The 15,046-nt window shown below is 33.9% G+C and overlaps 1 protein-coding gene across 1 annotated transcript in view; it reads right to left on the bottom strand.

Annotated features, from left to right (window-relative positions):
* Positions 1-15,046, bottom strand: part of RFX6 (regulatory factor X6) — a 56,413-nt gene that overhangs the window by 22,567 nt on the left and 18,800 nt on the right. Inside the window, exon 6 of the mRNA XM_008517948.2 lies at positions 14,797-14,824. Within this exon, the coding sequence (XP_008516170.2) occupies positions 14,797-14,824 (28 nt within the window). The remainder of the gene's footprint in view (positions 1-14,796; positions 14,825-15,046) is intronic.

Here is a 15,046-nt window from a genome sequence, read left to right as displayed (position 1 = left end):
CATCAAAAGTTTGGGCAAAGAATGAAATTGTGAGTATGGTATAAAGGAAATAAAGTATTCCTGGCAGGGACCAAATTTCATTCTTTTCCATAGTTTTCCCATGTGCATTTCTAGATACTCGTTTCTTTGTCTTTGTCATATTGAAGATGTTTGCTAGACAAAAGCTTTATTACTGACATAGGTAGGTTGGGATCCCACCCTGTCTTATCATTCCCAACCTTTGTAGATTTATCATGAAGGATTGAGAAGTTAGGAGGACTTTTGAGTCCTTAAACACCAGATACTTTAGAAACACTGATTTCTTATTGATTGATTTGATATATGCTTTCAAAAAAATTTCATACTAAGAGTGCCATGGAAATCTATTTCTTTCAGATTCTGTTTTAAGCTTTAACCTTGTTAACCTTTATTTTCAAATATAGATAAAGAATAATTATTCTGATTAGCTATTTTTAAGAAATTAATAAATAATTACTATATAAATTTACTATCATAAAGTGATATAAAAGCATAGTTAATCCAAATCCACTCTATTTAATCAGTCTTAATAATTCAGGATACGCTTCAAAGACTTTCAGTGTTTTGGGTTTGTCATTTATAAACAATAATTATCATTGCACTGTCAAAAAATGATAATGTCAATAAGTAGGGAAAATAAGAGAATGCAAGAAAATAAAATGCTTAATCTTGAAGGAAAAAGTTTGGCAAAATATGAAGCTAACATTTGACAGATAAACATAACAAAAATGTACCTAAATTCTAATTTTGGGAAAGTTTATACTTTTTCTTTTACCTATTCTCTCAGGTGGAAAATCATGTTTATTTACCCAAGATGTAATTTGGTGAGATGAGAAATATAAACCAAAAAATGACAACACATAGTGATGCACCAGCCCTGGTGGCCTAGTGATTCAGTGTGGCATGCTCTGCTCTGGCAGCCCAGGTTTGGTTCCCAGGCATGGACCTACGCCACACATCTATCGGTGGCCATGCTGCGCTGGTGGCTCACATACAAATTAGAGGAAAACTGACAACAGATGTTAGCTCAGGGAGAATTTTCCTCAAGAAAAAAAATGACAATGCAATGCGTTGTGTTAAATTTAAGTTAGGAATATGAGAACAGTCTCATTTCCACGAAACAAATATTACCAATCAAAAATCTTTCCATAGGGGCTGGCCCCGTGGCCGAGTGGCTAAGTTCACTTGCTCTGCTGCAGGTGGCCCAGTGTTTTGTTGGTTCAAATCCTGGGCGCAGAAATGGCACTGCTCATCAAACCATGCTGAAGCAGCGTCCCACATGCCACAACTAGAAGGACCCACAATGAAGAATACACAACTATGTACCAGGGGGCTTTGGGGAGAAAAAGGAAAAAATAAAATCTTTAAAAAAAAATCTTTCCATAAAGGAAAAGAAAAACAGGCTCAGAAGATTTAACAGGTGAGTTTTATCAAGCAGTCAGGAAACAGATAATTTCACACTTAAAAGAATTTTTCAGACAATGGAAAAGAAGGATCTTTTTCATTTGAAAACGTTTATGTTTGAACTAGATAAGGATAGAGAAAGAAAGAAAAATTGTGGGCCAATCTTGATTATTATCATACTTGAAATAGTACTAAACAAAATACTAGAAAACCAAATCTAGCAGTGTATAAGAATGACTATAGCCAAATTAGTTTTAAATTCACCACACTAACAGAAAAAAAAGAGGATGCTATATATTATATGATGATGTCAACTGATGCACAAAAAGCATTTGTTTAAAGTTCAACTACCAGTCATTTCTTTCCCTCTGTCTCCCTTTCTCTCTCTCCCTCTCTCTCTCTAAGTTAGAAATAGAGGAAAACTTCATTAATCATTCAATAAAGAACATCTTTCAAAAGTCCACAGCAAATATCATACTCAATGGTAAAATACTATAAACACAAATCACAAATAAGATAAAGTTGTCTACTCTCATTTCTTTTATTCAACATCATATTAGAGTTAATAGCCAGAGCAGTAAGAACAGAAAAAGTAATGAAAGATTAAATATCAAAAAGGAGGGAAAAAACTAGCCTTATTTGCAACTGATATGGTTGACTACATTGAAAAACTACAACAACCTGCACAAAAATTGTTACAATTAACAAGAGAGACTTTTAATAAAGTTGCTAGATACAAGATCAATGTAAAACTCAACTGAATTTCTAAAATCAAGGAACAAACATTAAGAACAAGCAATAAAAAAGATTCTGCATAAAATAACAACAAATATTAGAAGATACCTAAGAATAAGTTTAACAAAGAAGTGCCAAAACATTTATAAGAAAATGATTAAACTTTATTAAAAAGTATTAAAGAAATTATGAATAAGAAGTTTCAATGTTGTGAAAACATCAGTTCAACACAAATTAATCTATTTCCTCAATGCAATTCCAATCAAATTCGACCAGGTTTTTGTGAAATTTAACAAGCTGATTTTAAAATGCATGTGGAGATGCAAAAGACCAAGAATAGACACAACACTCCTGATGAAAAAGAATCTGGCAAGAAGATTTGCATTACCAGATATCAAGATGTCTTATAAAGCTTTAGTAAATAAAACTGATATTGGCATAGGGATAGGCTAAAAGAACACTGGAATGAGATAGCCCAGAAATGGCCCTCGTGTACATGATAAAATTAGTATTGCAGATTACCAGAGATAAAAATGGCTTCCTATCTCATATCACACTCAAAAATCAATTATGGGGGAAGATTATGGAAAGATGGTGGAGTAGGAACTACCAGGAGTCTATCTCCCCATTAAGACAACAATTGCACTGGCAGGATCTGTCTGATGTAACTATTTTGAAACTCTGGAGTCTATTGAAGACTTCAAGAGGAAGGCTTGGATGGTAAACTGCCGTTAGTTTTGGCCAATTTCAGCTCTAGCCCAGTAACAGCTACTATCCCCCTCCTGCAGCCCATAGTAGGCAGTGTGCAAGTTGCACTAGCAGTTTGCTCATAGCTCGTGGGAGCCAGGGTGGGTAACAAGGATCTTGAGCTCCAAATATTGAGGGCCTGTGACTGATCACTGATTGCTGATTCTGATCATGGAGGTGCAGACACAGAGGCAGGGAATCACTTTTGCATCCCCACCTCCAGCTACTGCAAGGTCCTCCATCTCTGGCTGACATGACTTCTAGGGGATTTAAAAGATTGGCATCTTTTGCTCTCTTTCATTTTCTTTTCTTTTTTCCCCTCTTTTGAAAACTAGACATTCAAGACTAGGACATACAAAGGCAACTGCCTATATGAGAGAAATTAGAATATTGCTGAGCACACCCAGGGAAAGGTGCAGGCTCAGAAAAGAGCTGAGAAGACCTTAAGTTTACACCTCAGGCTGATCTTGGCATGGAAAAAGCCTAAAACAATAAAAAATAAAACAAAACAAAAAGCAAAACCTTGGGAATGGGGGGAATCAGATTTCCAGAGTTAGAACATTATTAGATTCAAATGTTGTTTTAAATAAAAAAATCACAAGGCATACAAAGAAACAGGAAAATATAGCCAATTCTAAGGGAAAAAATAAACCAATGGAAATTATCACTGAGAAGGATTAGATGGCAGACCTACAGACAAAGATCTTAAAACAACTGTCTTAAAGATGTTCAAAGAACTAAAATAAGACATGGACAAAGTCAAGAAAATGATATATGAACAAAATGTAAATATCAATAAAGAGAGAGAAAACCTAAAAAGAAACCAAAAGGAAATTCTACAGCTGAAAAGTACAATAACTGAAACGAAAAATTTATTAGAGGGATTCAAAAGCAGATTTGAGCAGACAGAAGAAAGTATCAGAGAACTTGAAGAAAGAACAATTGGAATGATCAAATCTTAGGGACAGAAACAAAAAAAAATTGAGAAACGTAAACAGAATCCAAGCACCCTGTAAGACATTATCAAGAAGACCAACATACACATTGTGAGAGTCCCAGAAGGAAAAGGAGGGGAGGTGGAGGGGAAATTATTTGAAGAAATAATGGCTGAAAACTTCCCAAGTTTGATGAAAGACATGAATATAAACATTCAAGAAGCTCAACAAACTGCAGGTACAATGAACTCAAAGAGACATACACTGAGACACATTATAATCAAACTTTGAAAAGAAAAAGACAAAGAGAGAATCTTGAAAGAAGCAAAAGAGAAGCAACTTATTACATACACGGGAGCCTCCATGAAATTATCAGCAGATCTCTCAGCAGAAACTTTGGCGACCAGGCTAATATATTCCAAGGGCTAAGAGATATAAACTGCCAATCAAAAATCCTATATCCAGCAAAACTTTCTTTAAAAAGTGAGAAACTAAGATATGCACAGATAAACAAAAGCTGAGTGAGTTTGTTACTACTTGATCTGACCTGCAAAAAATGCTAAAGGAAATGAAACAGGGTAAAAAGAAAGGACACAAGACAGTAACTCAAAGTCACAGGAAGAAATAAAAATCCCAGTAAAGGTAAATACGTAGACAATTATAAAAGCTACTATTATTGTAAAAACAGTGGTAACTCCACTTTCTATTTTGCTGGAAGAGACTAATACATTTTTTTAAAAAACAATCATTAGTCTAAAAGCTCAGATTATTGTAACTTTGGTTTGTAACTCCACATTTTGTTTTCTACATAATTTAAGAGACTGATGCATTATAAAAAAACTATTAGTGTATTTTTGGATACACAATTTATAAAGATGCAATTTGGTGACATCAATAACTGAAAGGGGTAAGGATAAAGCTGCAAAGGAGTAGAGTTTTGTACATTATTGAAGTTTAATTGAAATAAACTCAAATTAGAGTGTTATAACTTTAGGATATTAAAAGTAATCCCCATGGTAACCAAAAATAAAATAGTTATATAATATACACCAAACCAAATGAGAAGGGAATTAAACTGTTTCACTACAAAAAATCAACTAAAGACAAAAGAAGACAGTAATGTAGGAAATGAAGGACAGAAATGCAATAAGGCATATAGAAAACAAATAATAAAATGACAGAAAGAAGTCACCCCTTATCAATAATTACTTTAAATGTAAACTGATTAAATTATCCAATCAAAAAACAGACATTGGCAGAAGGGATAAAACAACATGATTCCAAGGGCTGGCCAGCAGTGTAGTGATTAAGTTCATGCACTCTGCTTTGGTGGCCTGGGGTGCACCAGTTCTGATCCTGAGTGTGGACCTACACACTCTTCATCAAGCCATACTGTGGTGGCATCCCATATAGAAGAACTCTAAGGACTTACAACTAGGATATACAACTATGTACTAGGGCTTTGTGGGAAAAATAAAGGAAGACTGGCAACAGATGTTAGTTCGGGGCCAATCTTCCTCACCAAAAAACATAATAAAGCATACCTTAAAAAAAACATGATCCAATTATATGTTGTCTATATGGGACTCTCTTTAGATCCAAAGACACAAATAGGTTGGAAGTGAACGGATGGAAAAAGATATTCCATGCAAACAGTAACCCAAAGAAAACAGAGGGGGATACATTAATATCAGATAAAATAGACTTTAAATCACAAAATTTTATAGGAGAAAGGACATTATATATTAATTAAAAGTTCAATAAAGCAACTATAACAATTATAAACGTTTACATATTTAATAACAGACCATCAAAATATATAAAGCAAAAATTGACAGAATTAAAGGAACAGTTGTACAATAACAGTTGGAGATGTAAATACTCCACTCTCAATAATAGATAGAACAAACAGACAGAAGATAAGTAAGGAAACAGAAGTCTTGAACACTACAATAAACCAATTAGATATAATAGACATATACAGAACACTCTGCTCAACAACAACAGAATATGTATTCCTCACAAGTGCACATAGGCCATTTTCCAAGATAGACCATATGTTAGGCCACAAATTAAGTCTCAACATATTTAAAAAGATATATATCATATAAATTATCTTCTTTGACCACAATGGGATGAAGTTAGAAATCAATAACAGAAGGGAAACTGAAAAAATTCACAAATTTGTGAAAACTAACCAATATACTCTACACAACCAATAGATCAAAAAAGACATCATAAGAGAAATTAGAAAATACTTAGAGATGGAAAAAAATGGAAATACAACACACCAAAACTTACAGAACACAGCAAAAGTAGTGCTAAGGGGAAAATTTATACCCATAAATGCTTGCATTAAAAAATAAGAACGACCTCAAATCAATAACCTAAATTTACAATTTAACGATCTAGAAAAATGAGAACAAACTAAACCAAAAGTGCACAGAAGGAAGGAAATTATAAAGATTAGAGCAGAAATAAATGAAACAGAGAATAAAAAATTGATAAATAAAATCCACAAAACCAAAAGTTGGTTCTTCAAAAAGATAAAATTCACAAACCCATAGCTAGATACACTGAAAAAAGAAAAGAGAAGACTCAAATTACTAAAATCAGAAATGAAAGACTACAGAGTACTGAAAAAAAAAAAGATTCTAAGAGAGTACTATGAACAGTTGTACACCAACAAATTGCATAATCTAGATGAATCCAATAAATTCCTAGAAACACAAATTCTACCAAGACTGAATCACAAAAAAATAGAATATCTGAATCAGTCTATAACTAGTAAGGAAATTCAATCAGTAATCAAAAATCTCCTGGCAAATGGAGGCTCTGGTCCTGATGGCTTCACTGGTGAATTGTATCAAACATATAAAGAACTAAAACCAATCCCTTCTTAAAGTTTCCCAAAAAACTGAAGAGTAAGGAACATCTTCTAACTCATTCTATGAGGCCACAATTGCCATGATACCAAAGTCAAACAAAGACACTACAAGAAAATAATGCTACAGACCAATATACCTTTTGAACATTGGTGCAAAAATCCTCAACAAAATACCAGCAAACTGAATTCAACAGCATATTAAAGGATTATACAACCTGACCAAGTGAGATTTACTCCTACAATGGAAGGATGGTTCAACACAAGGAAATCAATCAATGTAATACACCACATTAAATGAATGAAGGGGAAAAAAAACATTATCTCAATTCAAGCATTTGACAGTCTTTCATAATAAAAACACTCAGCAAACTAGGAACAGAAGAAAACTACCTGAACATAATAAAAGCCATATGAGAAACCCACAGCAAACATCATGTTCAGTGGTGAAGGACTGAAAGCTTTTCCTTTAAGACCAGGAACAAGGCAAGGATGTTGGCTTGAATCACTTTTATCCAATACAGTACTGGAAGACCTAGCCAGAACAATTAGGTAAGAAAAAGAAGTCAAAGGCATCCACACTGGAAAACAAGAAGCAAAATTACCTCTGTTCACAGATGTTATGAGTTTATATGTAGGAAGTCCTAAAGATGCCATCAAAAAAACGTGTTAGAACTAGTAAATAAAATCAGCCAAGCAGCAGAATACAAAGTCAACATGCAAAAACCAGTTGCAGTTCTGTAATATAAAAATGAACAATCTGAAAAGTAAATTAAGAAAATAATTCCATTTAAAATAGCATCAAAATGAATAAAATCCATAGGAAGTAATTTAACCAAGGAAGTTAGTGAAGAACTTGTACAATGAAAACTACAAACATTGCTCAAAGAAATTAAAGAAAACATAAACAGGAAGACATCCCATGTTCATGAATTGGAAAACTTAACATTGTTAAGATACCAATACTACCCAAAGCAATCTACAGATTCAATGCAAAATCCCAGTGATGTATTTTGCAGAAACAGAAAAATCCATCTTAAAATTCATATGGTAGCTCAAGGACCTCAAATAGTCAAAACAACCTTGAGAAAGAAGAAAAAAGTTGGAAGATTCACATTTCCTGATTTTAAAACTTACTACAAAATTACAATAATCAAAACAGTGTATTGCTGACATAAAGACAGACATATAGATCAATAGAAGAGAATAGAGAATTCAGAAATAAACCCTCTTATAAATGATCCAATGATTTTTGACAAGGGTGCCAAGGAGGAAAGGGCAGTCTTTTCCACAAATGGTGCTGGAAAAACTGGATATCCACAAGTAAAAGAATGAAGATAGGCCTTTCCCTAATACCACATACAAAAATTAACTCAAAATGGATCAAAGACTTAAATATAAGACCTAAAACTCCAAAACTCTTAGAAGAAAATATAGGGCAGAAGTTTCACAATACTGGATTTGGCAATGATTTCTTGGATATGACACCAAAGGCATAGGCAATGAAAGCAAAAATAGACAAATTGGACTTCACAAAAATTTAAAGCTTTTGTGCATCGAAAGACACTATCAATGGAGTGAAAACACAATCTATGGAATGGGAGATTATATTTGCACATCATATTTGTGATAAGGGATTAATATCTAGAACATGTAGAGAACACCTAAAATTCAACAATAGAAAAAGACAAAGGACTTGAATAGACATTTCTTCAAAGATGATATAGCAATAGTTAACAAGCACATGAGAAGATGTTCAACATTACTAATCAGTAGGGAAATGCAAATCAAAACCACAATAAGATACCACTTCACACTCACTAGGATGGCTAGTGTTAAAAAAAAAAAACAAAATAAAACAGAAAATAGCAAGTGTTGGTGAGGATATGGAGAAATTGGAAGCCTTGCGCACTTGGTGGAAATGTAAAATGGTACAGTCACTGCGTAAAACAGTATGGCAGTTCCCCCAAAAATTAAAACTAGAATTAGCATATGATGCAGTAATACCTCTTCCGGGTATATACCCCCAAAAATTGAAAGCAGAGTCTCAAAAAGATATCTGTACACCCATGTTCATTGTAGCATTATTCACAATAGCTAAACTGTGGAAGCAACTGAAGTGTCCATTGACAGATGAATGGAGAGGCAAAATGCGGTATATTCATATAACGGAATATTATTCAGCCTTAAAAAGGAAGGAAATTCTGGCATATGCTACAACATGGATGAACCTTGAGGACATTATGCTCAGTGAAATAAGCCAGTCACGAAAAGACGAATACTGTATGATTCCACTTACATGAGGTGCTTAGAGTAGCTGCAATCATAGAGACAGAAAGTAAAATGGCAGTTTCCAGGGACTAAGGGTAAGGGAAGATGGGAACTTATTGTTTGAGTATAGTGTTTCAGTTTTGCAAGATGAAGAGTTCTGGAGATGAATAGTGGTGACAGTTGCACAACAATATGAATGTACTTAATACCACTAAAGTGTATACACTTAAAAATGATTAAGATAGTAAATTTTGTTGTACTTTTTACTACAATAAAAAAAATTGAAAAAATCAACTACAGATAAAGTAAGGACTTAAGTGTTCAGAGTAACTTTATACTTTTCGAAGAATATATACAAAAAATATTTTTATGATCTGAAATATACACAGATTTTAGAAAACAAGATAAGAAAACACTAACCATAAAATTAAAAATTATCTTCATCAAAAGATACTATAGAATGTTAAGCCATGACACCAACAGGGAGAAGTTACTTTCAATACCTAACCTATAGGATATTAGTATCCAGAATATACAAAGAACTCCTAATAATCGAACTTTAAAAACAGCAAAATTACGTGATCTGAACAAATATGTCATAGAAGAGAACTGGTCAGTAAAAATCCAAAAAGATATTCAAGTTCATATTTTTGATATAGCCATCAGAAACAATTTTCAAATGAAAACCACACATAACATTTTACACCCATTGGATTGGAAAAACTAAAATGTCATTCAGGGCCAACTGTTCACAAGAACATGGAGCAAAAAGAATGCTCACACACAGCTGGAGAGACATAAGTTGACACACAACCATTTTGAAAAATAACTTGACCTTAGCTAGTAAAGTTAAATACGAGCGTATCTTGGGACCCTGATTACCACTCTTGCATGAGTGCACGTGGAGAATGTTCACAGCAATGTTGTTTTTCAAGCAAAAAATAAATTCTATCAACAATGGAACGAATAAATGCATTGCGGTATTTTCATGCAATGGAATACTATACAGCAATAGAAATAAAGGTATTAGAACTACACATATTAGCATTGATGAATCACAAAACCTAATATTGAATGAAACCAGTAAGTCACAAAAAAATGAACCCACTTCTATGTAGGGCAAATAATAAACAATACATTGGCAATAATAAACAACACATGAAACTGACTCTCTTACTCAGTTTTAAGTCTACAGTTCGGCAGTATTAAGTATATTCATATTGTGCAGCCATCACCACATTGTTGGGTATATATTCATAGTGATAAACCTTAAGAAAAACAAAGGAGTGATTAACACCAAATTTTGGATAGCAGTAACTTTTGCTAGGGAGGGAGAGAGACGTGATTGGGTTGGAGTACACAGAGGACTTCTCTCTTTTAAGGTGTGAGGTAGGTCTTGAGTTTTATCTTCTGGTTATTTTTAAAACTCTGTGTGTCTGTGTTGCAAGTAATACATTTCCCAATAAAAAACGTTAAGGGTGCTAAGGAAACACATATTAAGGAACAAAGTATATGTCTTTTATTTTAATACTTCTTTGAAACTCCCATGTTGATAAATAATAGTTCTGTGTAATGGAAACCAGCAACATGTGTGAAGCATCAACAGGAGGCAAGAGGGCCCAGGGAAAAATTTTTTTAATTAAATTTGTTTGGATATGTTAACAGTTGGGTACAAAGTTGGTATAAATCAAATAATAATATGCTATCCAGAACGTGTAACTCAAAAAGAAAGGACAAAAATGATAAGCTGGGTAAAAAGTAAAATATGACCATTTTAATTCCATTAATATCTTTGCTATGTTAATTGCAGAGGTGCCAGATCATAGGCCAGCTACAGAAGTCTGTTGTGTTTTGTTTTTTTTTCTCAACTGATTAACTTCAGTATTCTTGGGTGAACTATTAAGGATCTTATTTCCAAAAGAAAACAAGAAGGAACCTACAGAAAAGAAACAATATGACTAAAAGGCAAGAGGGTCTGATTTATGAGGAAAGATTAAAGGATTTAAGCTGCACAGTTGGGCTAAGTGATGACTAAAAGAGAGCGTGATAACAGTCTACAAATATTTGAAAAGCGTATACCAAGGAGAGAGGATTTGCTATTTATCTTGGTACGAAGTTGTTAAACTGGCCATGAATGGTGATGGTAAGGAGAAGGAAACTCAGGCTATCAGGCAAGCTTCCTGGTTGAAACGTATGAAACCCAGGAACACACTCTCTAAGAAATAATGGCAACTTCATTACTAGAGAAAGGTAAAATAAAAGGCGGCCCACATTAGATTCACAGGAAAAGAAAGGCTTTCTTTGAACAGGACAAAGTATTGAAACTAGGTCTTGATTGGTTGGTTGTTTGTTTTATTCCTGGGAATTAAAGATTCTGAGACATTCTCTAAGACATTTCTGAAATCTGAAGCACCACATTTATCAACAAAAAGTTAAAGCAATCAAAATTCATACCACTGACTGATAATCACTCTTACCATGCTTTTTCTATCTATTCGTTTTGCTTTTGTTGCTGTTGATTTTGTTTGCTTTTATATTATAAACTATTTTAAACTTAAAAAAAAGATATCAATAAAAAGTAATAAATACCCATGTACTTAGCATCCTGATTAAGACATTCGACATTTGAAATATTAAAGCAGCCTCTGTAGCCCTCCCTAATCTCATTCCCTACCTTTCCCGCAACAAATAATTAATGTTCTGAATTTGGTTAATATCATCTCTATTCAAACCTCTAAAAACTTACCTCATATGCAAATATTCTTAAGCAATATATACTATTGTTTTAAAATTGGTGCCATACAGTATGTATTCTATATTCAACGAGCTTTTTCCGCTCAACTTTAGGTTTTTGAGATGAATCCAATTTGATCCTTATAGCTGTAGTTCACTCATTTCCAAGCAGTATAGTATTCCCTTGTATAAATACATAAAAATATATTCTCTCACTGTATCATAATGACATTTATTTTCCAGTATTCTGAGATTATAAACAATACTACACTGAACATCCTCATACATGCTTCCTTGTGCATGGTGTGAGGGTTTCTCTAGGAATGCAGTCATAGGTAACTTTACCTTCAACTGTCCTTCCCACTCTTTATGAGAGTTCCTTTGCTCCACATTCCTAACATCGCTATATTTTCAGATTTTTTAATTGCTGTTATTCCAATAATAGTGAAATAATTAGTATGGTCTTAGTTTGCATTTCTCTGATTAAAATGAAAATTTCCCTGATTAGATTGACCACTTTTCATATGTTCACTGGCAGAAATAGTATTCAAAACGTTTATTGACTGTATATTCTTCTCTTCTCATTCATTTTTTTCTCTAGACATTTTTATCCATTACCATGGCTTCGATCACCATCAAAATAAATATCTAAGCTCCCTTGTCCAGTCACATATGTCCAATATATCCAACTGCCGACTTCAAGTCTATATTAGATGTTTCACAACACATCAAATATGACAAGTCCCAAACTGAACCCATTATCTTTCTACTCTTTCTGTTTCTCCTCCAGTGTTTCCTAGCTCAAGTCAGTTACTTTTCTCCATCCCTAGGGCTGTTATCCTAGTCCAGATGTTCTCTCATTCAGACTTTCCATATATCTATAACATCATGCTCCTCTTGCTTGCCTTCCCATTTGCAAGTGGTTGACATCTGGCAATGTCAGAGACATTTTTGTTTGTCAGAAGGGTGGAGGAGTGCTACTGGAATCCAGTGAGTAGAAGCCAGGGATACTGCAATGTTGCTAAACTTCCTTCAATGCACAGGACCCCACCCTCACCCCCCGCCACAACATAGAATTATTTGGCCCCAAATGTCAACCATATCGATGTTGAGAAATCCTGACCTATGCTGTTCCATCTGTCTGGACCACTCTTCCTCTCTCTTCACCTACTCCACTCCTCCTCCAAACTCTCACTTATTCTCAGTTCTTTCCTTAAATGTCATTCCTGTGGGAAATGTTCGTAACCACTTAAACTAGGTTAATCTCCATGACATCCTTTAAAATTACTTATAGTCACTTGTTTAAGATATATTTTCCTGCTAAAAGATCAAATATAAAACTGTAAAAATCAAACTGTAAAAGATCAAATCTAACCATTCACTATTTAGTCCCTTAGTACCTGTAACTCCGTATATCTATTGATTAATACCTTGACCATGGGTTTTAAAAAGTAGAACTTTATTCAGAATTTTTTAAGAAAGCAAATACATCTCTCAGCCTTAGTTTCCTTAGCTATAAACGAGCAGTGTTAACACCTGTTTTCTCCAACCTGACAGTTGTTAATGTTCAAATGACCTGAAGTATTTAGGGGTTTACACTGAAAGTCTCGCATCCTGAGCAAACTATGATGGTTGGTCACTCTAAATACGAAATAACTTTTTGAAAATTTCAACTTTATTAAACAAATATTTTAGTACCATCGTTAAAAGTATTTAGAATAGTTTTGAGCCTTTAGAAAGCCCTTACTTGTGTTAATTTCTATAATCATCAATAATAATGATACTCTATTATTGCTTCAGGCATATATTTTGCTTTAGAAAAACAGGCTGTATAGCCTAACCAAAATATTTTATTTTAACTTTATTAACAAAATCTACACTTGAATTTGTAGTGCACTCTACTAAGGACTTGAGAAACATTTTTCTTTAAACATTTTTCTTTTATTCTATAAAGCAAGGTTTGCCATACACATGTGGCATCAGCTGACGGCTCCCTATTACCACGAGCCTCATCAAAGTGGCAGAAAGAACACCCGAGAGAAATTACTTACATTCCTTATTGACACAAACTTCAGTCAACTGAAGTGTATTTCTAAGTCAATATTTTTGCACTTTCGCAATTGTTTATCTAATAAAGAGCTATTATTTCATTGATAAAAAGAGCAATCTAGTGGATTTTATTATGTAATTAGCCATTAACTGTATTAAAAGCACTGGTGGGAAGAAATTGGTCATTTCAGAGGGTTGGGGGCTTTATATTATTTCTTAAGATAATATGCTTGCATCATTTCACCAAACTAATGGAGTTACAATTTACCTCAGGGCCAGATTTACCACACAACACATTGCCATGTGCCCTTAGTTCTGTGGCACCTCTTTTTAATGATTAGTTAACTACAGGATAATGAAGGCCTTATCATGTGCCTAATTAGCCATGCAGTCCCTAATGGTAGTCTAACTCATTTAGATAAAGTCAGTTTGCTGATCTGTTCTTTGGTTGGAGGTGGGGAAGGGGAGGGAAATTTAGGGGGAAAATGTGTGTGTGAGATGTACCCTTTCTCCCTAGCTCCCACCTCCACCATCCCACTCCCCTACTGCAGAGGACATCAGCAAACTGACAACTATGCGCACACACACATACACACACACAAAGTGTTTAAGACAAATCATAGGCTTCTCGATAACTATCCAAGGTTTTGTCTAAATGGATATACTCCAACTACAAATTCTTTCCATATCCTCAACCTTAAGCTTTTTGTTCACATTTAGATGGAAATTTCTTGGCTCAATAATGGTCTTTTCTTGCAATCTCTTAAGTATCTGATATTAGGTAAGGCTAACTGAAAAATTACCCCTCCTAGGGTAATTGGAAGTTGTTCAGTAGGTCCACATAAAGAATCATTAGTTGCCCCAAACCTAACTTAGCTCTGTCTGAAGCCCTCAGTCATTCGAGGGACTCCTAATAAACAACATGTATTTCTATATTTGCCAGTGAGGATGATTAACACATCATTCAGCTCGTAATACAGATTATAGAAGATGTAAAATAGAAATGAAAATAATTCTTACCTCATTCTTCAGCTTGCTTCCAGAAAACCTTAAAAATCAGCACAGTTTCCATTACTTTAAAATATATATATATATACACACACAGTTAGAGCAATCAAGGAAATACAGAGGACATACAAAAGTAGTAACTTCATACAATGATTAGTGAAATAAACCTGGAGAAATTTGCTCGATTTTTCAAAGGAACCCAAGTATATTTCTCAGCTTACTAAAAAAAAATTCCTTTAAGAGAAAGTAAAATGAAGAATAT

The sequence above is a fragment of the Equus przewalskii genome, chromosome 9 (assembly GCF_037783145.1).
Source record: "Equus przewalskii isolate Varuska chromosome 9, EquPr2, whole genome shotgun sequence".
Lineage (NCBI taxonomy): Eukaryota > Metazoa > Chordata > Mammalia > Perissodactyla > Equidae > Equus > Equus przewalskii.
The sequence above is the reverse complement of the archived record's forward strand: the minus strand, read 5'-3'. Positions and strand labels throughout refer to the sequence as shown.